Source organism: Carassius carassius, chromosome 37 (genome assembly GCF_963082965.1).
Source record: "Carassius carassius chromosome 37, fCarCar2.1, whole genome shotgun sequence".
NCBI lineage: Eukaryota > Metazoa > Chordata > Actinopteri > Cypriniformes > Cyprinidae > Carassius > Carassius carassius.
The window spans coordinates 2,171,718-2,191,466 of record NC_081791.1 but is presented as its reverse complement, the minus strand read 5'-3'; the positions used below and the strand labels follow the sequence as shown (position 1 = coordinate 2,191,466).

The 19,749-nt window shown below is 39.3% G+C and overlaps 1 protein-coding gene across 1 annotated transcript in view; it reads right to left on the bottom strand.

Annotated features, from left to right (window-relative positions):
• LOC132117834 (minor histocompatibility antigen H13-like) overlaps window positions 1-19,749 on the bottom strand; it is a 77,049-nt gene that overhangs the window by 16,228 nt on the left and 41,072 nt on the right. The window contains exons 8-11 of the mRNA XM_059527139.1: window positions 19,590-19,673; window positions 17,019-17,055; window positions 16,816-16,918; window positions 8,823-8,908 (exon numbers count right to left, since the gene is read on the bottom strand). Of these exons, the coding sequence (XP_059383122.1) occupies window positions 8,823-8,908; window positions 16,816-16,918; window positions 17,019-17,055; window positions 19,590-19,673 (310 nt within the window). The remainder of the gene's footprint in view (window positions 1-8,822; window positions 8,909-16,815; window positions 16,919-17,018; window positions 17,056-19,589; window positions 19,674-19,749) is intronic.

The window sequence follows — 19,749 nt, the reverse complement described above, 5'->3', positions numbered from 1 at the left end:
CTCAGCCAGTACAACAGGAGAAGTAGCGAATAGCCAATAGCTGGCCTTGTTTTATGTCACGTGCTTCTCGAGCAGCGTCTCTGCAGCCATAGACATCATATGATGTCTATATGTCTGCAGCATTCAGCGTGATGTGGGAGTACTTTACATTGAGCCTTTAAAAAAAAGAAGAGTAACCTGTAAACTCTGCACTACTGCACTGTTTAAGGGGACGTTCACATATCGCGTCTTTTGCGCGCTCAAGTTCGTTATTTCCAACACCGCACCGCATCGAGTTAAAAACATTTCAACTTTTCAGAATGCCGCAAGCGTTTGAAATGCACTTTTTTTTCTAAGTATTCACTGCTCTTTTTCACACAGCAGGTTTTTTGTCCTATCACGACTGTCCTATTTTTTTTTCTGGACAACCTTCTGATGGATTTTACTTTAAATTGAGAGTTCCATTCAGGTTTCATGCCATTGGCACTTTTTTTGAAGGATTGTTTACAATTTCACAGCAAAAGCTATAAAGCTAATTCCCAGTAAATAATAAAATACAATGCACTGCGATTTTATTCTGTTTTATCCTTATTCTTCGTGAAAATATGTTCTGAAAGATTCCTTTATAAGCTTTGTTCAGGATGTTAAACTACTTTAGGAGCTCTAAGGACTGCCATGGTGAAAACATTATTTGAAATCTCCTTGTGAAATTTGCTAGAGTATGGGTCAGTGTTCTGATTGCAGAAGAGTTCGACAGGATTACTAACACAATAAAACAACTCCAGGTATATTTTTGATGAGGATATGACAGTGCAAAATGGTTAAAATCTCTTAAAATCTATGCTGAATGATAAAGACCATTTATTAATAATTTACTTGGGGAAAAAATGGAAAAAACTAAAATATAAGTACATAAACCGATTAATCGATTAATCGTAAAAATAATCGACAGATTAATCGATTATCAAAATAATCGTTAGTTGCAGCCCTAGTCTGATCACGGCTGGGTGTTCTCCGATTCCAAAGACTCCTATCACACGGGTATTACACACAATGTTAAACAGACCCGGGACACGAAGTAATAGATTCGGACCCGACTGATCGTTTAAAATATAGACCCGAACCCGTACGGGCCCCGGGTCCGGTCTTGGGTCGATGGCTCTTGGGTGCACTGCGGAGACCTCTACATCGAAGCTCAAAAAATGGTATTCGGAACAGCCCTAGAAGAGACTGGTTTTCTTTTGATAAAGTAAGCAGGGTATATAAAGAACTTCTCAAGTTAAATTTCATACCTTTTACTACCTTTTTAATACCTTTAAAATATTTTTTTATACCAGCGCGACTTCAAGCTGCAACTGTAGTGGCGTAAATTAAATATCTTTCCAAATAGAGTAACATATTGCAACACAATGTAACAAGGTCATTATAACTTAACATCAACACTGGACTCAAAAACTGCCCACAGATCTAAGAACAGAAATAAAGACAAGAGGAAGGAGACATCTTCATAGATTATTAGTAAGTCTGATGTGTGAGCAATCTAAAAAAGAGGTGGCCGTGAAGTAAGCACAGGTGTTATTAAAATAAACTAAGCTGATACATTTAAGTAAAGCAGAGGGAGTAATCAAGATGTCACAATGGGCCTTGTTCCATAGTTTTGGACAAAGCTTCGCAAAATACATGGCTTCGGATTCAACCTCCATTTAATCAAATACATTTTCCAATATTATAGCTACTATTACTGAAAAGCAACAGTAGGCTTAATAATAAAATGATCATAAAGTTGTGAAAATGTTCGAATACAAACAACTATGTAAGCATATAGGTCTACCAAACAGGGTTTCAGGATTTTACCGTTTTTTTTTTTTTTTTTTTTTTTGTGATTTTTGCTATCAAAATTACTGATTTTTCTGCAGCTTTTCTCAAAATTTGCAATTATATTTGCAGCATTTCTTATTGTTTTGCAGTGAAAATATACCACAGAGAACATTCTTCTAACACCGTTATGACTTTTCTGACTTGGAGAACCACGTGGCTCCAGCACCTCACAGTAAAGCACCTTAATCGCACATCTACATCTCGGAGATGTATATTTAAAGTCTGCATATACATATGCAAGATGTATATGTATATGAGTGCTTGTTCATCTGCAGCACATCTCTAAGATGTTTCCTGTAAAACTGCTGAGATGTTTAGAGTAGACAGCAGATGATTCCCATCTTACAGGTGTAATATATTAACAGGTGTAATATATCTGATAAAATGTACTTTTATTACAGTCATTCATAATGTCTAAATATAATTTAATGAATACAAAAATATATAGGCTATATTAGGGAGTGGAAATGGCCTATAGTCACTATACTGCAGCCATCTACTAGTGTTCATTTTATATCTTTTTTTTATTTTTTAAAAATGCGTTTGCTTTCCTACATTATGAAACTTTTAGTTTTATACGTGGGGGAAACCTATTAAAGGTTAACAAACATCACATTAAAAATAACTTTTACATTTGGTAATACTTAAAGTGCTGGGAAAAGTTATGTGAAGCATTTAAAATCACTTAAGACATTAGACCATTTCTGACAAGTTGTTCCTGTAGTTTACTGTTAAATCCATGGTGAATGGTGGAGATGTTGTTTATTGAACAATGTTTTTCCTGGTTTCCACATCAGTGGTGTTTGTTCTGATATCAGCTTTAACAGAATTCTTCGCTGAGTCTGAATGCTTCTCACAAGATTTTACAGAGATGTTATTGATTCTTCTTTCTGCACTGTATCTCCCAGTTCTGTGTATAACGGTGTTGCAGGTCCGGCTCGAGCAGACAAACGGTCTGTGCAGCCCGAACTAGAAGCGCGGATTCGTTCCTCTTTCAGTTTATTTATCCAGTGTAGCTCTTGTAAATCGCTCCTGATGAGAACGTAAGGCCTATCTATGAATGTGCATTGCGATGACGTCACGGGGCGTTTCTAAGCCCAGATGATGTGGCTATTTTGTGGCAATTAGGGGTGCGCACGGATAGTCGAACATTCGAATATTTGTTCTGCTCTAATTATTCGATAAATAAAAATTATATTCGAATTTCGCAAAAAATCAAAAAAACAAACTAATTCACAATAAAACCTAATTTGGTCACTTTCTGTGATTCTCCAAGGCATATTTGAAGATGTATGCAAGCAAAAAAATAATTAATGAATAAGGGGCCGTTCACATATCGCGCCTAAAAACGCGTGGAAAATGCTAGGCGCGCGGCTTTCTCCTTTCCAAAGCGCTTGAGCAGAAGTGCTCCTGAGGCGTCTGCCGTTGCTAAGCAACAATGACACGCTCTCTCCATGAAGACGCGGAAATTTCAGCAAAGGATAAATGGATTTGCAGCACAAAAAAAATAGCTATCAGTAGCTCTGCTACTAAATTTATTTCAAAATGGCAATCCATATACAGCTATGATCAGCTGTTGCTACATCTTGGCTGAGCTTTCAACGTTGTTACGGGAAAGGATAAAGCTGATTGGTTAGTTCTTGTCACATGACCTGCGGTGCGCTTGAGGCATTCTGAAAATTTGAGATGTTTTTAACTCGATGCGGTGCGGACGCGCCTGGAAAAAACGGGCGCGTCTCACCGCGTGCGCATCGCGACCGCTTAGCTTCTATTAAGAGCGCGCATACCGCGCGCCTACATTGAAAATAACGAACTTGAGCGCGCGAAAAACACGCGATATGTGAACGGCCCCTAAGAACTGCGGTCTTCTACAGTACTTCAGTGACCGAATTCAAGAACATTGTTGCAGCATCTCTCAAGCAACGAATAAACACCGCTAACTTGGAGAATGCAGTGAAAACTCCTCTTCTCACATCTGCCCTAGAAACCTACGGTAAGAAAAAAAACCTTTTTTGAACATTATCAGAACATTTTCCTTGATGCGAGTGGTGCGTCACCAACGATGAAGAAGATGCAATGCCCACTCATCGAAAAAAGGGCTGAGCCAGTTCTCCAGCGATGATTACAGAGAGTCCAGCCGAGACGAGTGGGAACAGTTCTTGCTGAAGCCATGTATTCCACCAGAGAAGGATCCCATTCAGTGGTGAAACCAAAACACGAAGCGCTTCACAAAACTTATTCGCTTAGCACACCGTTATTTGTGAGTCCCGCCAACGTCTGTGCCGTCGGAGCGCGTTTTCTCCGCAGCTGGCCTTATTGTTAACCCTCTCAAGGCAGGGGTTGCCGATTTGCAACAGTTAAAAACTAAAAACCTTATTACTCCAGATACATATTTAATGTATCTGGAGTACTAAAAACTTTACTAAAGGTTACTAAAGTTACTAAAACTTAATTTGAGCCTGAGAGGGTTAAGGGACTAAGGAGCCAACTTTCCCCTGATCATGTTTACATGCCCGTGTTTCTTAACAAGAACATATAAAACTAGGGCTGTCGCGGTTAAGAAATTTCCCCAGCGGTTATTATAGGTGGCTCAATAGCACGATATGCAGTATTACCGGCGTTTTTTTTTTTTTTTTTTACATAATTTATCCTGATTTTGCTGCATACAAAGCTCTATCGTTGAGTTATGTATATATTGTTGCTTTTTTAACTGACAGAGAGACACGTTTTAAAACATTTTTGTTTATTGTTAAATGCCAAACAGCAACAAGAACATGCGTTTTCCAATACATTTTTTTTTAAGAAATCAAAGAGTTCTAACATGTATTAAACGTATTTGCGCGCGACTTTGGACAGCAGCGGAAATCTAGACTGATTATCGCGGCACTGGCCCACCAGGACAGTGGATTCGCGCTGGAGTTGGAGATGCACTCCTCAAGCAGATAGCGTGTGTGAGCTCGTTATCTGCTCACGCTCTCTTGGGTATGGGCACTGACGCGGAGGTTGTCCGTGACTTCAGCAGGTATGCCTGTTACTTTCACGGCTGTATTTTACAGATTTCGCAAAGGCTTCAGCTACTCTTCTGTCGGCCGGTCTCAGCTGTTCTTTTTGATGGTGCTGCGCGATCTGATGCTTGAGGGGGCAGCTGCGCTGGATGACAGGGGACACTCTAAACTCTTAACATGGCTTAATGTACTAAGACAGTGATATTAACAGACCAAACTCACTAAAAATCATACTAATAAAGTATACGATCTATAAAAAATCAGATGAGCCCTGAATATGAATGCAACTCGTTATAAGAAAACACTTAATGTATAAAGACAGTGATTTTTAAAAACCAAACTCACTAAACATTATACTAATAAAGTAGTATACAATGTATAAAAAAAAAAAAAAAAAAAAAAACCTGTTGATCCCTGATTATGAATGCAAGTCGTTTAATAACACGTTAAGCCTTATGATGGTTTTCTATGGGAGGAAAAGGCTTAACGTGTTATTAAAGGCGTTGAATTCATATTCAGGGATCATCTGATTTTTTTGTAGGTAATATACTTTATTAGTATGAAGTTTAGTGAGTTTGGTATGTAAATATCACTGTATTGGTACATTAAACCACGTTAAGCGCTTTTCACGTTAAGCGTTTTAGAATGTCCCGATGACCTCAAATTAGATGTATTGCAGTGTCACAGGAACCTTTTTGCAGCAAATTTTGCATATCGGCTCATGTATATTCGCTGGCTCGCCCTTTTCATTGGGTTGAAAGCCAAAATGTTCCCAAACTGGTGACGTGACATTAGGTTTTGGGACGAGATCGAGCGCCTCCCATCGTTTCAGCCAGCCTATTCAAAACAAACGAAGCACCATAAAGCTACAAAGGCTCGCGAGAAAATTACAGTCGTAACCATATTGTATCATTAATTTATGTAACATTGAATGCACAGTGACAAATTGAGAAAAAAAAACAAAGGCGGCCACAGCCTCATAAAAAAAAAAAAAAACTGAACACTGCGGTTGCCGCGGTTTCTGTGGTTGCTATCTTTCCTCTGCGGTTTGCTTGTCAATAGCGCGGTATTACAATATTGCGGTTATCGCGACAGCCCTATATAAAGCAATAGAAAAAAAGAAAAAAAGATTTGCTGACAGTTTAAAGTGTCAAAGTTAAGTTTAGGCTATGTTCTACAATAGCCTAATTGCTGCAGGCTGCTTTACGTTTTTTCTTTTTTTTGCTTTTAATCTGTACTTTTGTTTGTTTGCACGCATTGTTAAAGGTTTTCAGATACAAAACACGATGTGTAATGTTCAAGCTTATTGTGTGTAAGCTTGTTCAAAATGACGGAAACAATAAATGTTGTTGAAAAATAACGTCTGTCTCATTAAAAAATTTAAATAAATGAATATTCGAATATTCGTTTTTTGTGAGCTCCGATATTTGCGGAAAACGCCAATCCCTAGTGGCAATTACGAAAATTGTGATCTTTTGTGAAAATTGGTCCGGAAACATGCATTTTTAGTTACTGAATGGAAGCGAGCTCGCTTACATGTTTGGCAGCAAGCCAGCCGGTTACCCAGTTTGTTTCAGCGCACACGCGAACAAACACCTCACATGATATCGCTCAGGTCCTACTCTCAACTAGGGCTGTAGCTATCGAATATTTTAGTAATCGAGTATTCTACCAAAAATTCCATTGATTAATTGAGTAATCGGATAAAATGTGTTTTTGCTTAAAGTGCAATATTAATTATGCAAGAAAAAATAAGACTCCTGGGTCTCTTAAAATATTTACATTTTTTAAATGCATAAAATGCAATGCATACATGGAAAAAAAACATGTAATTATTACCCATTGTTTCTCTGTCTGTACTTGTACTGTGAACAATGACAAAGTTGACAGATGAATTAAGTACATTTAAGTGCCATTCAGACGGGGTTTTAAATAAAGTATTTTCTGAGATGCACATTAAACACATAAAACATTAATTTAATTTATCTTTAAATTATTGAAAATTAAACAAACATAAGTTTTTGGTAAACAAAGGGGATTTACTATTAAAAATAAAACATGGAAGAAATGTTGTGTGATTAAACCTTAAAAAATAATGTTTGATTTATTTTTATTTTTTGTAGTAGGCTATGTACATTCTGCTGAACAATAGTAACATATCTGTCAAATACTTGTCTTTAAACTAAACCGGACTTTTATTTTGACGGGTTGACATACCTTGACAGTTCTGTGTATGTGATGTGATGCTAGTTTTACTCAAACGGTCAAATGCTCATGAAGTGACTGTCAGAGCAGTTCTGGAGATGTTGTTCATGTGTTCACGTCCTTATTTAGTGAGACAGCAAATGCTGAAATCACCGGAGCGTCGCGCACGCTTCAGTGTGTGTTAATAAAGGAAGTCGCGCTTCTGCTCCATTCATTAACAGAGACATGCAGAACATGCAGGTTTCATATTTAAATAGACTGTTCCGGCTTAATATTTACAGATATTAGTCCATATCCTGATTCGATGTAAGTGCAATGACCTATTTTTGATTAATTCATTCAAAATTTGGCAAATTCCATGCCATTCCGTGTTAAACTGTAAATTCAGTGGTCTTGGTCTGGATTCCGTGATTCCCTTCGCGTTTTCTGCCTCGCGGAAATCATAGGGCCCTAGATGTGGTGTGCCAGCTCTATATTGCAATGGATACACGCCACGACGTTCTCTTTACGTTTGCCCACGCCCTCAAATCAAAACACTGCTGACTCTTTGCAGTATGCGATTTCGGACGCAGCGCTTGTGTCATAAACGCGTTGTCACAAAAAAAATAATTGCGAAAGAACCTGACATGAGATCTAAAATAAATTAAAAGAGGCTTCGAGGCAGAGGAATTTCCCTCGATCATTTATTGTAATCTAGTTACTCAAGGAATCGTTTCAGCCCTACTCTCAACATATAAATACAAGCGAATTTTAGAAGAAAGGCCTGCACTTAACACAAATTTAAAATGTATCTAAGAAAAAAATTGGGCTCGAAAATTCAATACCTTGTCAGATAACGTTTATTTCCCTTAATTTTGGCTAATTTCACTTACTACCTTTTACAACACCGCGGACTCCCTGAGTAAGGAAACTTTGCTTTTTTTGATCCTGTAAACAAACGTTGGTTTTCACGAGACCCGGCACCGACCCCATACGTCATATGCCCCAAAATGGCGCCTTAGTACAACTGTTGGTGCAAGCTACATTAAAGTGATTATTACGTTTTGAAAATGTATATTCTTCTTACAAAAACGCATTGATTCACTACAGGAGGATTTCGGAGGCGTGCGAGACTTTTTTTTTTTATGGATGCAATTTTTATTAAACTTCTCTTGGACTGTTGCAAATTCTTAAAATAATTCCGACTGGATTCGTCTGAAAGAAGAAAGTCATTTACCCCTAGGATGACTTGAGGGAGAGTAATTTATGGGGTAATTTTTATCTTTGGGTGAACTAACCCTCTAAATCCAAGTCATTCTTTGATACCACAGCAAAAACTACTAGACTAAAAAAGATAAAAAATGATTAGAGAGACAAGCAAACAAGTGAAGCACAAGTGTGTGCGAACACAAGTGCTCACCAAACACACATTAGAAACATTGTCTTGGTCGACTGTCTGCGGCATTTCTCTCCAGAAGTTATGACCGATTAAACTGTTCTTTGTGCTCTTTTTAACATAGTTGCAAGGATCACAAACACTTCTTACACAATGTGAAGCGATATGGAGCATACTGAAATTAAAGAGCAACAGCAGAAACGAGGCAGCATATTTGCTGGATTTGGCTTTGGATGCAAGAAAGACAATAACACGCATGCATGAATCTGAGTGCAGAAGTGTGCTGTGGTCTTTAAAACTACAATCCAAGTTAAAGTCCCCTAAACATCCTGTCCCTGGACATAAACTTTGAATATGGTCATTGTCAAGATGGGAGTTACCTGAACATCTCCGTCAGTTCTCCTTTAAACAGGGCCAGCACCACAGGAAATCCAACACAAGCAGGGACCAGGTACAGCAGAGCAGGCTGAGAAACAAAACATAGCCTAATTCATATGGAAGCAAATGCTTAGCAAAATTCATTTTGAAATATAATATGCAAAAAGACAATGCAATGTAGGGCTGTCAACGAATATTCTAAATTCGAATATGTATTCGAATAGTTAAAAAAAAAACGAATTTCGAAGGTGAAAATTAATATTCGAATTAAAAAAAATGTGGAAAAAAAAGCCCGCGGTAGTAGAGGCGTGGTTGTCTGCTTTGCGAGTGGGCGTGCTAGCGTGACTGAGGGTTCAGGGACAGGTCACAGGAGTCGCACTATCTGGCACAGCATCACTGCTGAAAGTTGACGCGTCTTCATGGAAGATGGCAGCAAGTGCAGAGCCCAACTCGACCGCAGCAGAGAAAATGAGGTAAAATTGTTGACCCGCGAGATTGTTGTATGCAAGCTATTTAAGATACAGTTAGCATACCATTCGACAACTAGCAACATGAGGTCACATCTCAAAAATGTGCACCCATATGGCATAATGTGTGGAACTCCAGCTAAACAGTCACGTCTTGACACTTAACGTTACTTTGCATCGCCCGCCGCAAGCACTTTGTCTGCAACACGACAAGAGGCCATAACGGATAAAATAATTTCGTTCATTTTTAAGGACATGAGACTGATCAGTATCGCGGATGGGGCAAGCTTCGGGGAGTTCTGTCAAGCAATGGATCCGAGGTTTGATTATTTATCGTTTCATGTCAAGGAAAAGTTCCATGTTTACCACAGCACAGCTCGCTCGGAGCATTCAATGTCAGTTCAATATGCTGTAAAACTTCAATTAATATTAATAATATTTGTTTCAAATCACTGAATGAAGCCTGCTATATTTGGGACAACAGTCGCGACCTTAAATTGCTTGCACAAAAATTTGTTTGTTAATTTAAACCATTATGCGCAGAGAACGTGAGGGTGAGAGAGCTTGAGGTCTGCAGTCTTGGCCATTAGTTGATTTCCTTGTTTTTGTGTACAGTCGTGGCCAAAAGTTTTGAGAATTACATAAATATTGAAAATTGGAAAAGTTGCTGCTTAAGTTTTTATATTAGCAATTTGCATATACTCCAGAATGTTATGAAAAGTGATCAGATGAATTGCATAGTCCTTCTTTGCCATGAAAATTATCTTAATCCCAAAAAAACCTTTCCACTGCATTTCATTGTCATTAAAGGACCTGCTGAGATCATTTCAGTAATTGTCTTGTTAACTCAGGTGAGAATGTTGACGAGCACAAGGCTGGAGATCATTATGTCAGGCTGATTGGGTTAGAATGGCAGACTTGACATGTTAAAAGGAGGGTGATGCTTGAAATCATTGTTCTTCCATTGTTAACCATGGTGACCTGCAAAGAAAAGCGTGCAGCCATCATTGCGTTGCATAAAAATGGCTTCACAGGCAAGGATATTGTGGCTACTAAGATTGCACCTAAATCAACAATTTATAGGATCATCAAGAACTTCAAGGAAAGAGGTTCAATTCTTGTAAAGAAGGCTTCAGGGCGTCCAAGAAAGTCCAGCAAGCGCCAGGATCGTCTCCTAAAGAGGATTCAGATGCGGGATCGGAGTGCCACCAGTGCAGAGCTTGCTCAGGAATGGCAGCAGGCAGGTGTGAGCGCATCTGCACACACAGTGAGGCCAAGACTTTTGGAAGATGGCCTGGTGTCAAGAAGGGCAGCAAAGAAGCCACTTTTCTCCAAAATAAACATCAGGAACAGATTGATCTTCTGCAGAAAGTATAGTGAATGGACTGCTGAGGACTGGGGCAAAGTCATTCACCAATGAAGCACCTTTCCGATTGTTTGGGGCATCTGGAAAAAGGCTTGTCCGGAGAAGAAAAGGTGAGCGCTACCATCAGTCCTGTGTCATGCCAACAGTAAAGCATCCTGACACCATTCATGTGTGGGGTTGCTTCTCATCCAAGGGAGTGGGCTCACTCACAATTCTGCCCAAAAACACAGCCATGAATAAAGAATGGTACCCAAACACCCTCCAACAGCAACTTCTTCCAACAATCCAACAACAGTTTGATGAAGAACAATGCATTTTCCAGCACGATGGAGCACCGTGCCATAAGGCAAAAGTGATAACTAAGTGGCTCGGGGACCAGAATGTTGAAATTTTGGGTCCATGGCCTGGAAGCTCCCCAGATCTTAATCCCATTGAGAACTTGTGGTCAATCCTCAAGAGGCGGTTGGACAAACAAAAACCCACTAATTCTGACAAACTCCAAGAAGTGATTATGAAAGAATGGGTTGCTGTCAGTCAGGATTTGGCCCAGAAGTTGATTGAGAGCATGCCCAGTCGAATTGCAGAGGTCCTGAAAGATAAGGGCCAACACTTCAAATACTGACTCTTTGCATAAATGTCATGTAATTGTCGATAAAAGCCTTTGAAACGTATGAAGTGCTTGTAATTATATTTCATTACATCACAGAAACAACTGAAACAAAGATCTAAAAGCAGTTTAGCAGCAAACTTTTTGAAAACTAATATTTATGTAATTCTCAAAACTTTTGGCCACGACTGTAGGTAATACGTTGTCATATATGTTTAAACTTAAATAGACTATCTATACAAGTAGTTATTTCTCTTTGTATTATTTTTGTCCTGTTATTGACGTAATGCATTGACAACATGTGCAACCAGATGTTCGAATAGTTCAAATATTCGTGTATTTTTTAGAGGGAATATTCGAACGTCATTTTTGAGCAATTTTGACAGCCCTAATGCAATGTCAAATGGCAATGTATTTCTGTATTTAAATTTACATTTTCCCATACACACAAAAAAAATTTAAACTAAAAGCATGTAACGCAAATTTTTTTTTTTTAATGCTTTATAAGTTGCAAAATTAAAATGAAATTGTATTACTCAAATTGATTAGATTGTGACCGTGATTAAAAGTGTAGCAAAATTATGCCATAAAAATTTATGCAATAAATGCAATATATGCAAATAATGCAATATATTTTGTTTAAAATGCTATATAAATAAAGGTGACTTGACTTACGGGTAGGACACTTGAGACTGTATTTTCATTTTGATACCATGTGACAATGACCCTGAATTTCCTCAGCTGTCACAGATGGTACAGTCTTTGCCTGGCTTTATTAACTGGAGTTTGAATGAGAGTAGTCCAAGTCAGGTCCTCTGAGATGTTTACACCAAGGTACTTGAAGCTGCTCACCCTCTCCACAGGGGTCCCGCTGATCATAAGAGGAGTGTAGGGCTGCTGCTATCTCTTCCTGAAGTCCACATTCAGCTCTTTAGTTTTACTCACATTCATAGAGAGACAATTGAGGTGTACTGGCCTACTTTCACCACTTGAGATCTGCCAGTGAGGAAATCAAGAATCCAGTTGCATAGTGAAGAATTCAGGCCGAGGTCCAGGAGTTTAGAAGCTAGCTTGATGGGGATTTTAGTATTGAAAACTGAGCTATAGTCGATGAAAAGCAGCCTTACATAGTTCCCTTTGCTGCGGTCAATGTGTGTGAGAGAAGAGTGCAGGATGTGAGAGATGGCATCTTCAGTGGATCTTTTGGGCCGATAAGCAAACTGAAGAGAGTCCAAAGTATCCGGGATGGAGGAGCAGATGTTGTTTTTTATAAGTTTCTCAAAGACCTTCATGATCTTCACTGGACAATTGTCATTCAGGCAAGAGGATTATTGTTCTTAGGCACAGGGATGATGACAGAATTTTTGAAAGATGTGGGAACCACTGAATTAGCAAGGGACTCATTAAAAATGGATGAAAACAAACCAGCGAGCTGATCAGCACAGGTATTCAGAACACGGCCAGGAATCCCATCAGGATCTGCTGCTTTCCTGACGTTCACTCGCTTTAGGGCCCTCCGAACATCATCCTCAGAAATGGTGATCACATGATTGCTGCTCTGACTGCTGCTTCCTGACACGCTGATCGGCTGTCTCGTGTTATCAGGTGTGACAAGTGGTGCGGGCCTAGAGACGTGGGAACGGAGCGAGGCCGGATGAGTGATTGGAAATGAGTGACACCTGTGACACTCACCGGTCTCGAGTGCCATGGAGGAGATCGGAAGGATACAAAAGAGGAGCTACGAGCTACTCATCTCCAGCTCTGAAGGCAGCGTTCCAAGCCTTCAGGAGTCTGTATACCTCCTGTAATAATAAAACCTTCACAATCATCGGGAAGGAGGCGGCGGGAACCGGCGGACAATCAAAATGACATTTTAATAATTCAAAATAAACAAAACAGCGCATCAGCCCCTCACGGACGACTGATGCGCACAAATAAAACCCAAACCATAAAATAAAGCCCAGGCCTGGTCCTCTCTCGTCCTTCACTGTCGTCGCTCCAGTTTTATATCCTTCCATCTCCTCTGTGGGACTCAAGACCGGTGGTGGGTCGCAGGTTTCGCTGATTTCCCAATCACTCCACCGGCCTCGCTCGTGTTCCCACATCCCTCGGCCCCGCCCCACTCGTCACATACCCCCATCGCCCCTCGCAAGCCGGGGGGTACCCTCGAGACTGTGCTCTACTCCCACCCCCACACCAATACACTTGGTGATGTAGGCAGTGACACTCTCGGAGTACTCCTGGGGCCCGTTTCACTAAGGGGGTTCAACCAACACTGAGTTTAAACTTGAATTATGAGTTGATTTACCCTGAGATGGGAAAACTCTGAGCTTTCGGTAACAGAACAGCTGAATAAAATTGGTTTAATCAACTCTAAATTGACTGACTCAGAGTTAAGCGCAAGCACCATAACTATAAAAAGCCATTATTAATGGAGTGCCGATTTTACAATTCACCATGGTAACAGCTCCCGCAAAAAAAAAAATGTAATGCTTAGTGTTATATAAATAAAATAATAATATTAATAATAATATTTTAAGTGCATTTTTATTTTATTTTATAAATGATCTGCCAATAGAGTAAGAAAAATACGGCAGTGGTTATTTACACTAAGTGGAATTGACATACTTTCTTAGCGATAGATCCTATTTACAGTAGGCTAAGTGCAAGTAGCTCTAGATGCTATTTACAGAAAAAATGTACAGTGAAAATAGTGACATTATATTTACCATGTAAAAGTAGCAGTTCTTTGCAACAGGCTAAGTGTAAAAAATACTTCGATGCTAGTTATACTTTATACTGGCAGATACATTTGCACCTCAGTGTTATACATTAACAGAATGCAATAATAACAGATTGTAAATGATTGTATTTATTACAATTATAAATAGTTGTATCATTATGAAACACTCGTTAGGCACTTTACTTCCACTTTTAGAACATTTTGTTAATTTTTATTGAAAATAAATTCTAATATGACATGTGATGGGAAAAGTGAGAAGATCAAGCTCGGCAAAAACCGGACTCTAACCCAATCAATCGCGTTAAAAGCTAGTTTTCCGTGACCAAAATATTACTGCCTACACCATTGAAGCCGTTATTCACATGTGTTGTATTTAACCTTATGTGTCGATGGAGGGCGGATCTACGGTAGATTTGCACTTAGTAATGGACACTACGATTAATCTTGCTTTCCATTTTCATTAAGATTATTTTTATTACCACACTGGGATATAGTTTTACTTCAGTAAAATGCACTTAATTTTTAATATAGATTCCCCCAGGAAACAAGAATTGTGTTCTTATATAGAAAATCAATCTTTATTTTAATTATTTTTTTATATTTGTACTTGAAAAAAAAAACACTTAGTAAGAAAAGCATTTTTCCAGCGTGCATCAATGAATTGTTTAAAAAGGGGGAGGAGACCGAAAGAAACTCTGGGTTTATCGAAGAAAACCTGCTCCCGACGAGGTTAGGTTCATAGAGTAAGTTACCATGGTAACTGACTCGGAGTACAAGTTACCTCTCTTTCAATAACGGGCTTGACTTACCCTGCTTTCTCAGGTTTGACAAACCTCCCATTATGAAACAGAAAACCTAGAGTTTCCCCTCATTTCAGGCTTAACATACTCAGAGTTATCACTTAACCTCCTTTCTGAAATGGGTCCCTGGATGTCAGTGGTGTTATTGTATGTGGCAGCTGCTTAAACATATTCCAGTCAGTTGTGTCACAGCAGTCTTGAAGAGCCTCTGATGACCCTTCTGACCACACATGAATCTGTTTTTGAACTGTTTCGGTGACTTTAATGAGTGGTCTGGATGCAGGCATTAGCATGACAGTGATGTGGTCTGAGGCACCAAGGTGGTGGAGGACTTTGTAAGCTCCTCTCTGTGTGGTGTAAACAAAATCCAGAGTGTTTGTTAGCTCGTGTTGGAATGTTAATGTGTAGGTGTAAGTCAGCATGGTTGAAATCCCCAGTTATGATGAGAAAAGCATCAGGGTGTGCTGTCTGCTGCTCACTGATGTGCTGGTACAGTTCATTTAGTGTCTCGTTCCTGTTGTTGGAGTTCGGAGGAATGTAAACAGCAACGAGCAGTATGGCTGTATATTCCCTCGGCAGATTTAATCATGAACTCCAGCAGGGGTGAGCAGTGTTTGCAGACCACAACAGCATCGCAGCACTACGCGTCATTGATGTAAACACAAAGAACGCCGCCACAGGTTTTTCTTCCCACGACGAGAGCTCTGTCCGCTCGATAGCACGTCAACTGGTCGAGCTGAATAGCACAGTCTGATACGCTGTTGCTGAGCCAGGTTTCCGTGAACACAAAAACACAGTCCTCGGAGTTGAGCGTAATAGTCAGATGTAATCAAGTTTATTGTCCAAAGAGCGTATGTTAGCCAGTACGATGGTGGGTATAGATGGCTTGTGTGGGTTAGCCGTTACCCCTGTTCTGCTTCCTCTCACGCCGCTTGTGGCGCCTACGCTGTGGGCGAGATGCAGTAGTGGCGGTCGGTGATGGTGTACGCCTAGATCACGCAGACAGAGATCCCGCAGCGCTTCCATGTACGAGGAGTTTAACTCAAAAAATTTGGTTCTGCCGAAATAGAGCAAAAACTCACAACTGTATGCATGCTTAAAGACAGGTAGACGCGATTAAGATGTACAAAAACACTGCGACTCACAAGACAAAAAACACGAAAACACTGCTCTGTCAGGAGCAAAGAAGCCGTTGCGTGTGGACGCGCCGCAATCTTGAATAATTTTTTGGATCAAGTGTAAGTGTCAATGCATTTAAGAAAAATAAAATGCATTTACATCACTTTTTGCTACCCTTTTGCTGCACATTTGGCTCAGAATGCGTGTATGAAATTCACACTGCATTTTTCTACAACGGTAGAAAGGTGAAAATGCAAAATCAAGTGTCCTACCCGCAAGTCTAAACGCATTTAGGAAAATTGCATTTAAATTATAATTTTGCTACAGTTATTGCTAGGACAAGTTAAACAATACAATTTCAGTTTGATTTTGCAACTTATAAAGCATTAAAATTATTGTGTTTTTACCTATTTACCTATTAAAACTAGCAAGGAAATGTCAAATGTAAATTATATAACTGAATTTTCATTTTGCACTAATGTGGAAATGTAAAAAAAAGGAAATAAATTGTTATTTTGGATATTGAAATTTGCTACTCAAGCCATCAAGGAAAGTCTTGGCCTAGTGGTTAGAGAGTTTGACTCCTAACCCTAGGATTGTGGGTTCGAATCCCGGGCCGGCAATAACACGACTGAAGTGCCCTTGAGCAAGGCATCGAACCCCCAACTGCTCCCCGGGCGCCGCAGCATAAATGGCTGCCCACTGCTCCGGGTGTGTGTTCACAGTGTGTGTGTGTTCACTGCTCTGTGTGTGTGCACTTTGAATAGGTTAAATGCAGAGCGTGAATTCTGAGTATGGGTCACCATACTTGGCTGAATGTCACGTCACTTTCATCTTGGCAAGATTTCTTTCATGAAGGACCACAATAGTGTGTTTTATTGTTCTGTTTTTACCTGAGCGTGTTTAAAGGTGTGCATAACAAATATGGTAAGACCCAGGCCAAAGATGTAAGCCAGGAAACTGGTGTAGAAGTAAGTTCGGGTGTTCTTCTTTAAACTAAGAGTGAAAGGCAAGAAAATGACAGAACAGCTGTAAATCAAAATCAAATGCATTTGAAGTAAGAGAAAAAAACTAAAAAATAAAAAACAGACTGTACCTGACATCAAAGCGCAGGAGCAGAGCAATGAAGATTCCTAACAGAACAGGAAATAGTGGATTCATTAAGAAGCGTTTTCATTTAAATACTGATTATAATGGTCATGACTCAGAGTTCAAAGGTTGGGCCTCATTTATAAAGCTTGTGTACACTCAGATTTGATCTTGGACAGACGTACACACTTTTCTGCTTTTACAGCAGGTTTTTGAAAATGTAAGCTGTTCTTGCAGCTTGCTGTTCTAAATTAAAGCATTTGTACAATGACTGGCGATCATTTACATGTTAATGACATTATAATTAGGAGACTTTTACAAGGCAGAGAGCTGAAACCATTAATTTGATTGCAAGTTCAAGATCATTTGCGATTCATGTATTTTCACATTTGAAAGAGACTGAACATACACACAAACAGGCAAGCATCTTTGAATCACACCTACACATATTTGAGAGAATTCTAGGATGGTTTCTGTGCAACATTTTATAAATGAGGCCTGTCTTGTGCAATACATACAGTAACTGTCTTAAAGGGTTAGTTCACCCAAAAATTAAAATGATGTCATTAATAACTCACCCTCATGTTGTTCCAAACCCGTGAGACCTCCGTTTATCTTTTTAACACAGTTTAAGATATTTTAGATTTAGTCCGAGAGCTCTCCGTCCCTCCATTGAAGCTGTGTGTACGGTCTACTGTCCATGTCCAGAAAGGTAAGAAAAACGTCATCAAAGTAGTCCATGTGACATCAGAGGGTCAGTTAGAACTTGTTGAAGCATCGAAAATACATTTTGGTCCAAAAATAGCAAAAACTACAACTTTATTCAGCATTGTCTTCTCTTCCGTGTCTGTTGTGAGAGAGAGTTCAAAACAAAGGTAACTGGCTGAGTGAATTAATTTACTCAAACAGTACACTGACTGAACTGCTGTGAAGAGCATAGGTGTGATCGACAAAGGACAAAAAAGCAGGAAACTATACGGTGCACTAACCCCCCCCCCCCCCCCACCACCACCACCACCACCACACGCACACAGTGACATAATTTATATAGTATAATACTACATTAATAAAAAATATTGTACTTGTTTTTTGTTTAAATGAATTTATAAATTAAATAATTTAAAAAGGGAAGAAAAATTTAAATACACATCTAAATTAAATGATTGAACAAAAAAAAAAAATCGTAAAATGAGTAATGTGGGAAATATGCTTCAAAGACTGGGCAAAATAGGGATGAAATCCCAAAAATCTGTCAATAACTTGCTGCTGACGTGCACGAAAACTAGCCATTTATTGGGCATTTCTTGTCCTCCCAGATGTTTTGTTTTTCCTTATTTCTATGGTGTCCTTTACATCTATTAAAAATAACATCTTTATTTGCCTGCATATTTTTGAAAGGTATCTTTTCTTGTTTTTGTTCAGCCACTTTGTCAGTGCTTTATTATAGACTTCTATGATTGCTAATTCACAACAGAAGACGATTATTAGGTTGAACGTTCAGAATACGATTGCTTAGGTTATATTTCAGCACGAATTTCGCGAATGGACAGCGACTCTTAAGTAGCACGTAGAACGCGTTCATGTCAAGTAAAGTTTTTGGGAAAAGCGCGTGGAATTGCGCTGCGTTTATAACCTTGCACGTTGAGAGCGCTCTTCAGATACATCGTTATCGGGAAACTCGACCCAGATCAGATTTAAGCATTCATTAAAGTGAATCGGTTCAAAGGAGTCATTAGTGGACAGATATGCTCATATGCTCCGCGCATATAACGTTACTCCCAAATATATTTTTAGGTCGCACAGATTAAATTTCAGGAGCATATGCGACAAAAATGTTGGCAATTTCGAGCCTTGTAGAAGCTGCTAAACTTTCTAGCTAGAAGTAGTAAGCAATAACCAACATGGCGTTACTTTGCTAAGTTAGCCCAGAATCGTTTGGAATCATGACAAAAGTGATCAATAGATTGGTCAAATTTTACTAGACCTGCATATAAAGATGAAAGACAATATATTGGATTTGCTTACATGAATCACCCGTGTTCACGGTCTTCGTCAGTCAACTGAAGCTGTTCACGTGAGTGGATGGTTGGGTGTGTGGCATTCAGAACGGTGTGCGTACACTTTGAACTTCAATCGTGACAAATTATTGGACTACTTGCGGAGTGACATGACGACATGATTCAAAGGCACAAAAAACGTTGACAGCGGTGAGCGATCATTATGTTTACCAATACCCGACCCATCGCAACCGCCTACACCCCGACCCCCAGTTTTTGCTATTTTTGGACCAAAATGTATTTTCGATGCTTCAAAATATTCTAACTGACCCTCTGATGTCACATGGACTACTTTGATGATGTTTTTCTTACCTTTCTAGACATGGACAGTAGACCGTACACACAGCTTCAATGGAGGGATTGAGAGCTCTCGGACTAAATCTAAAATATCTTAAACTGTGTCTCATGGGTTTGGAACAACATGAGGGTGAGTCATTAATGACATAATTTTAATATTTGGCTGAACTAACCCTTTAAGCAAACATGTCAAAGTGTCTCAGAAATCATCTTCATATATTTACCCGGAATGACAATGTCCCCCAGTCCCAACATGGCAAAGTTATTGGCATCTAAACCTTTCTCCAGCAAATCTTGTGGAAAAACCACTAGAACAAAAAAGGAGTGAGAATTAACTACAGAAATATAAGATGAAAGTTTAAGTGTAGTCATTTCTAGCAGAAG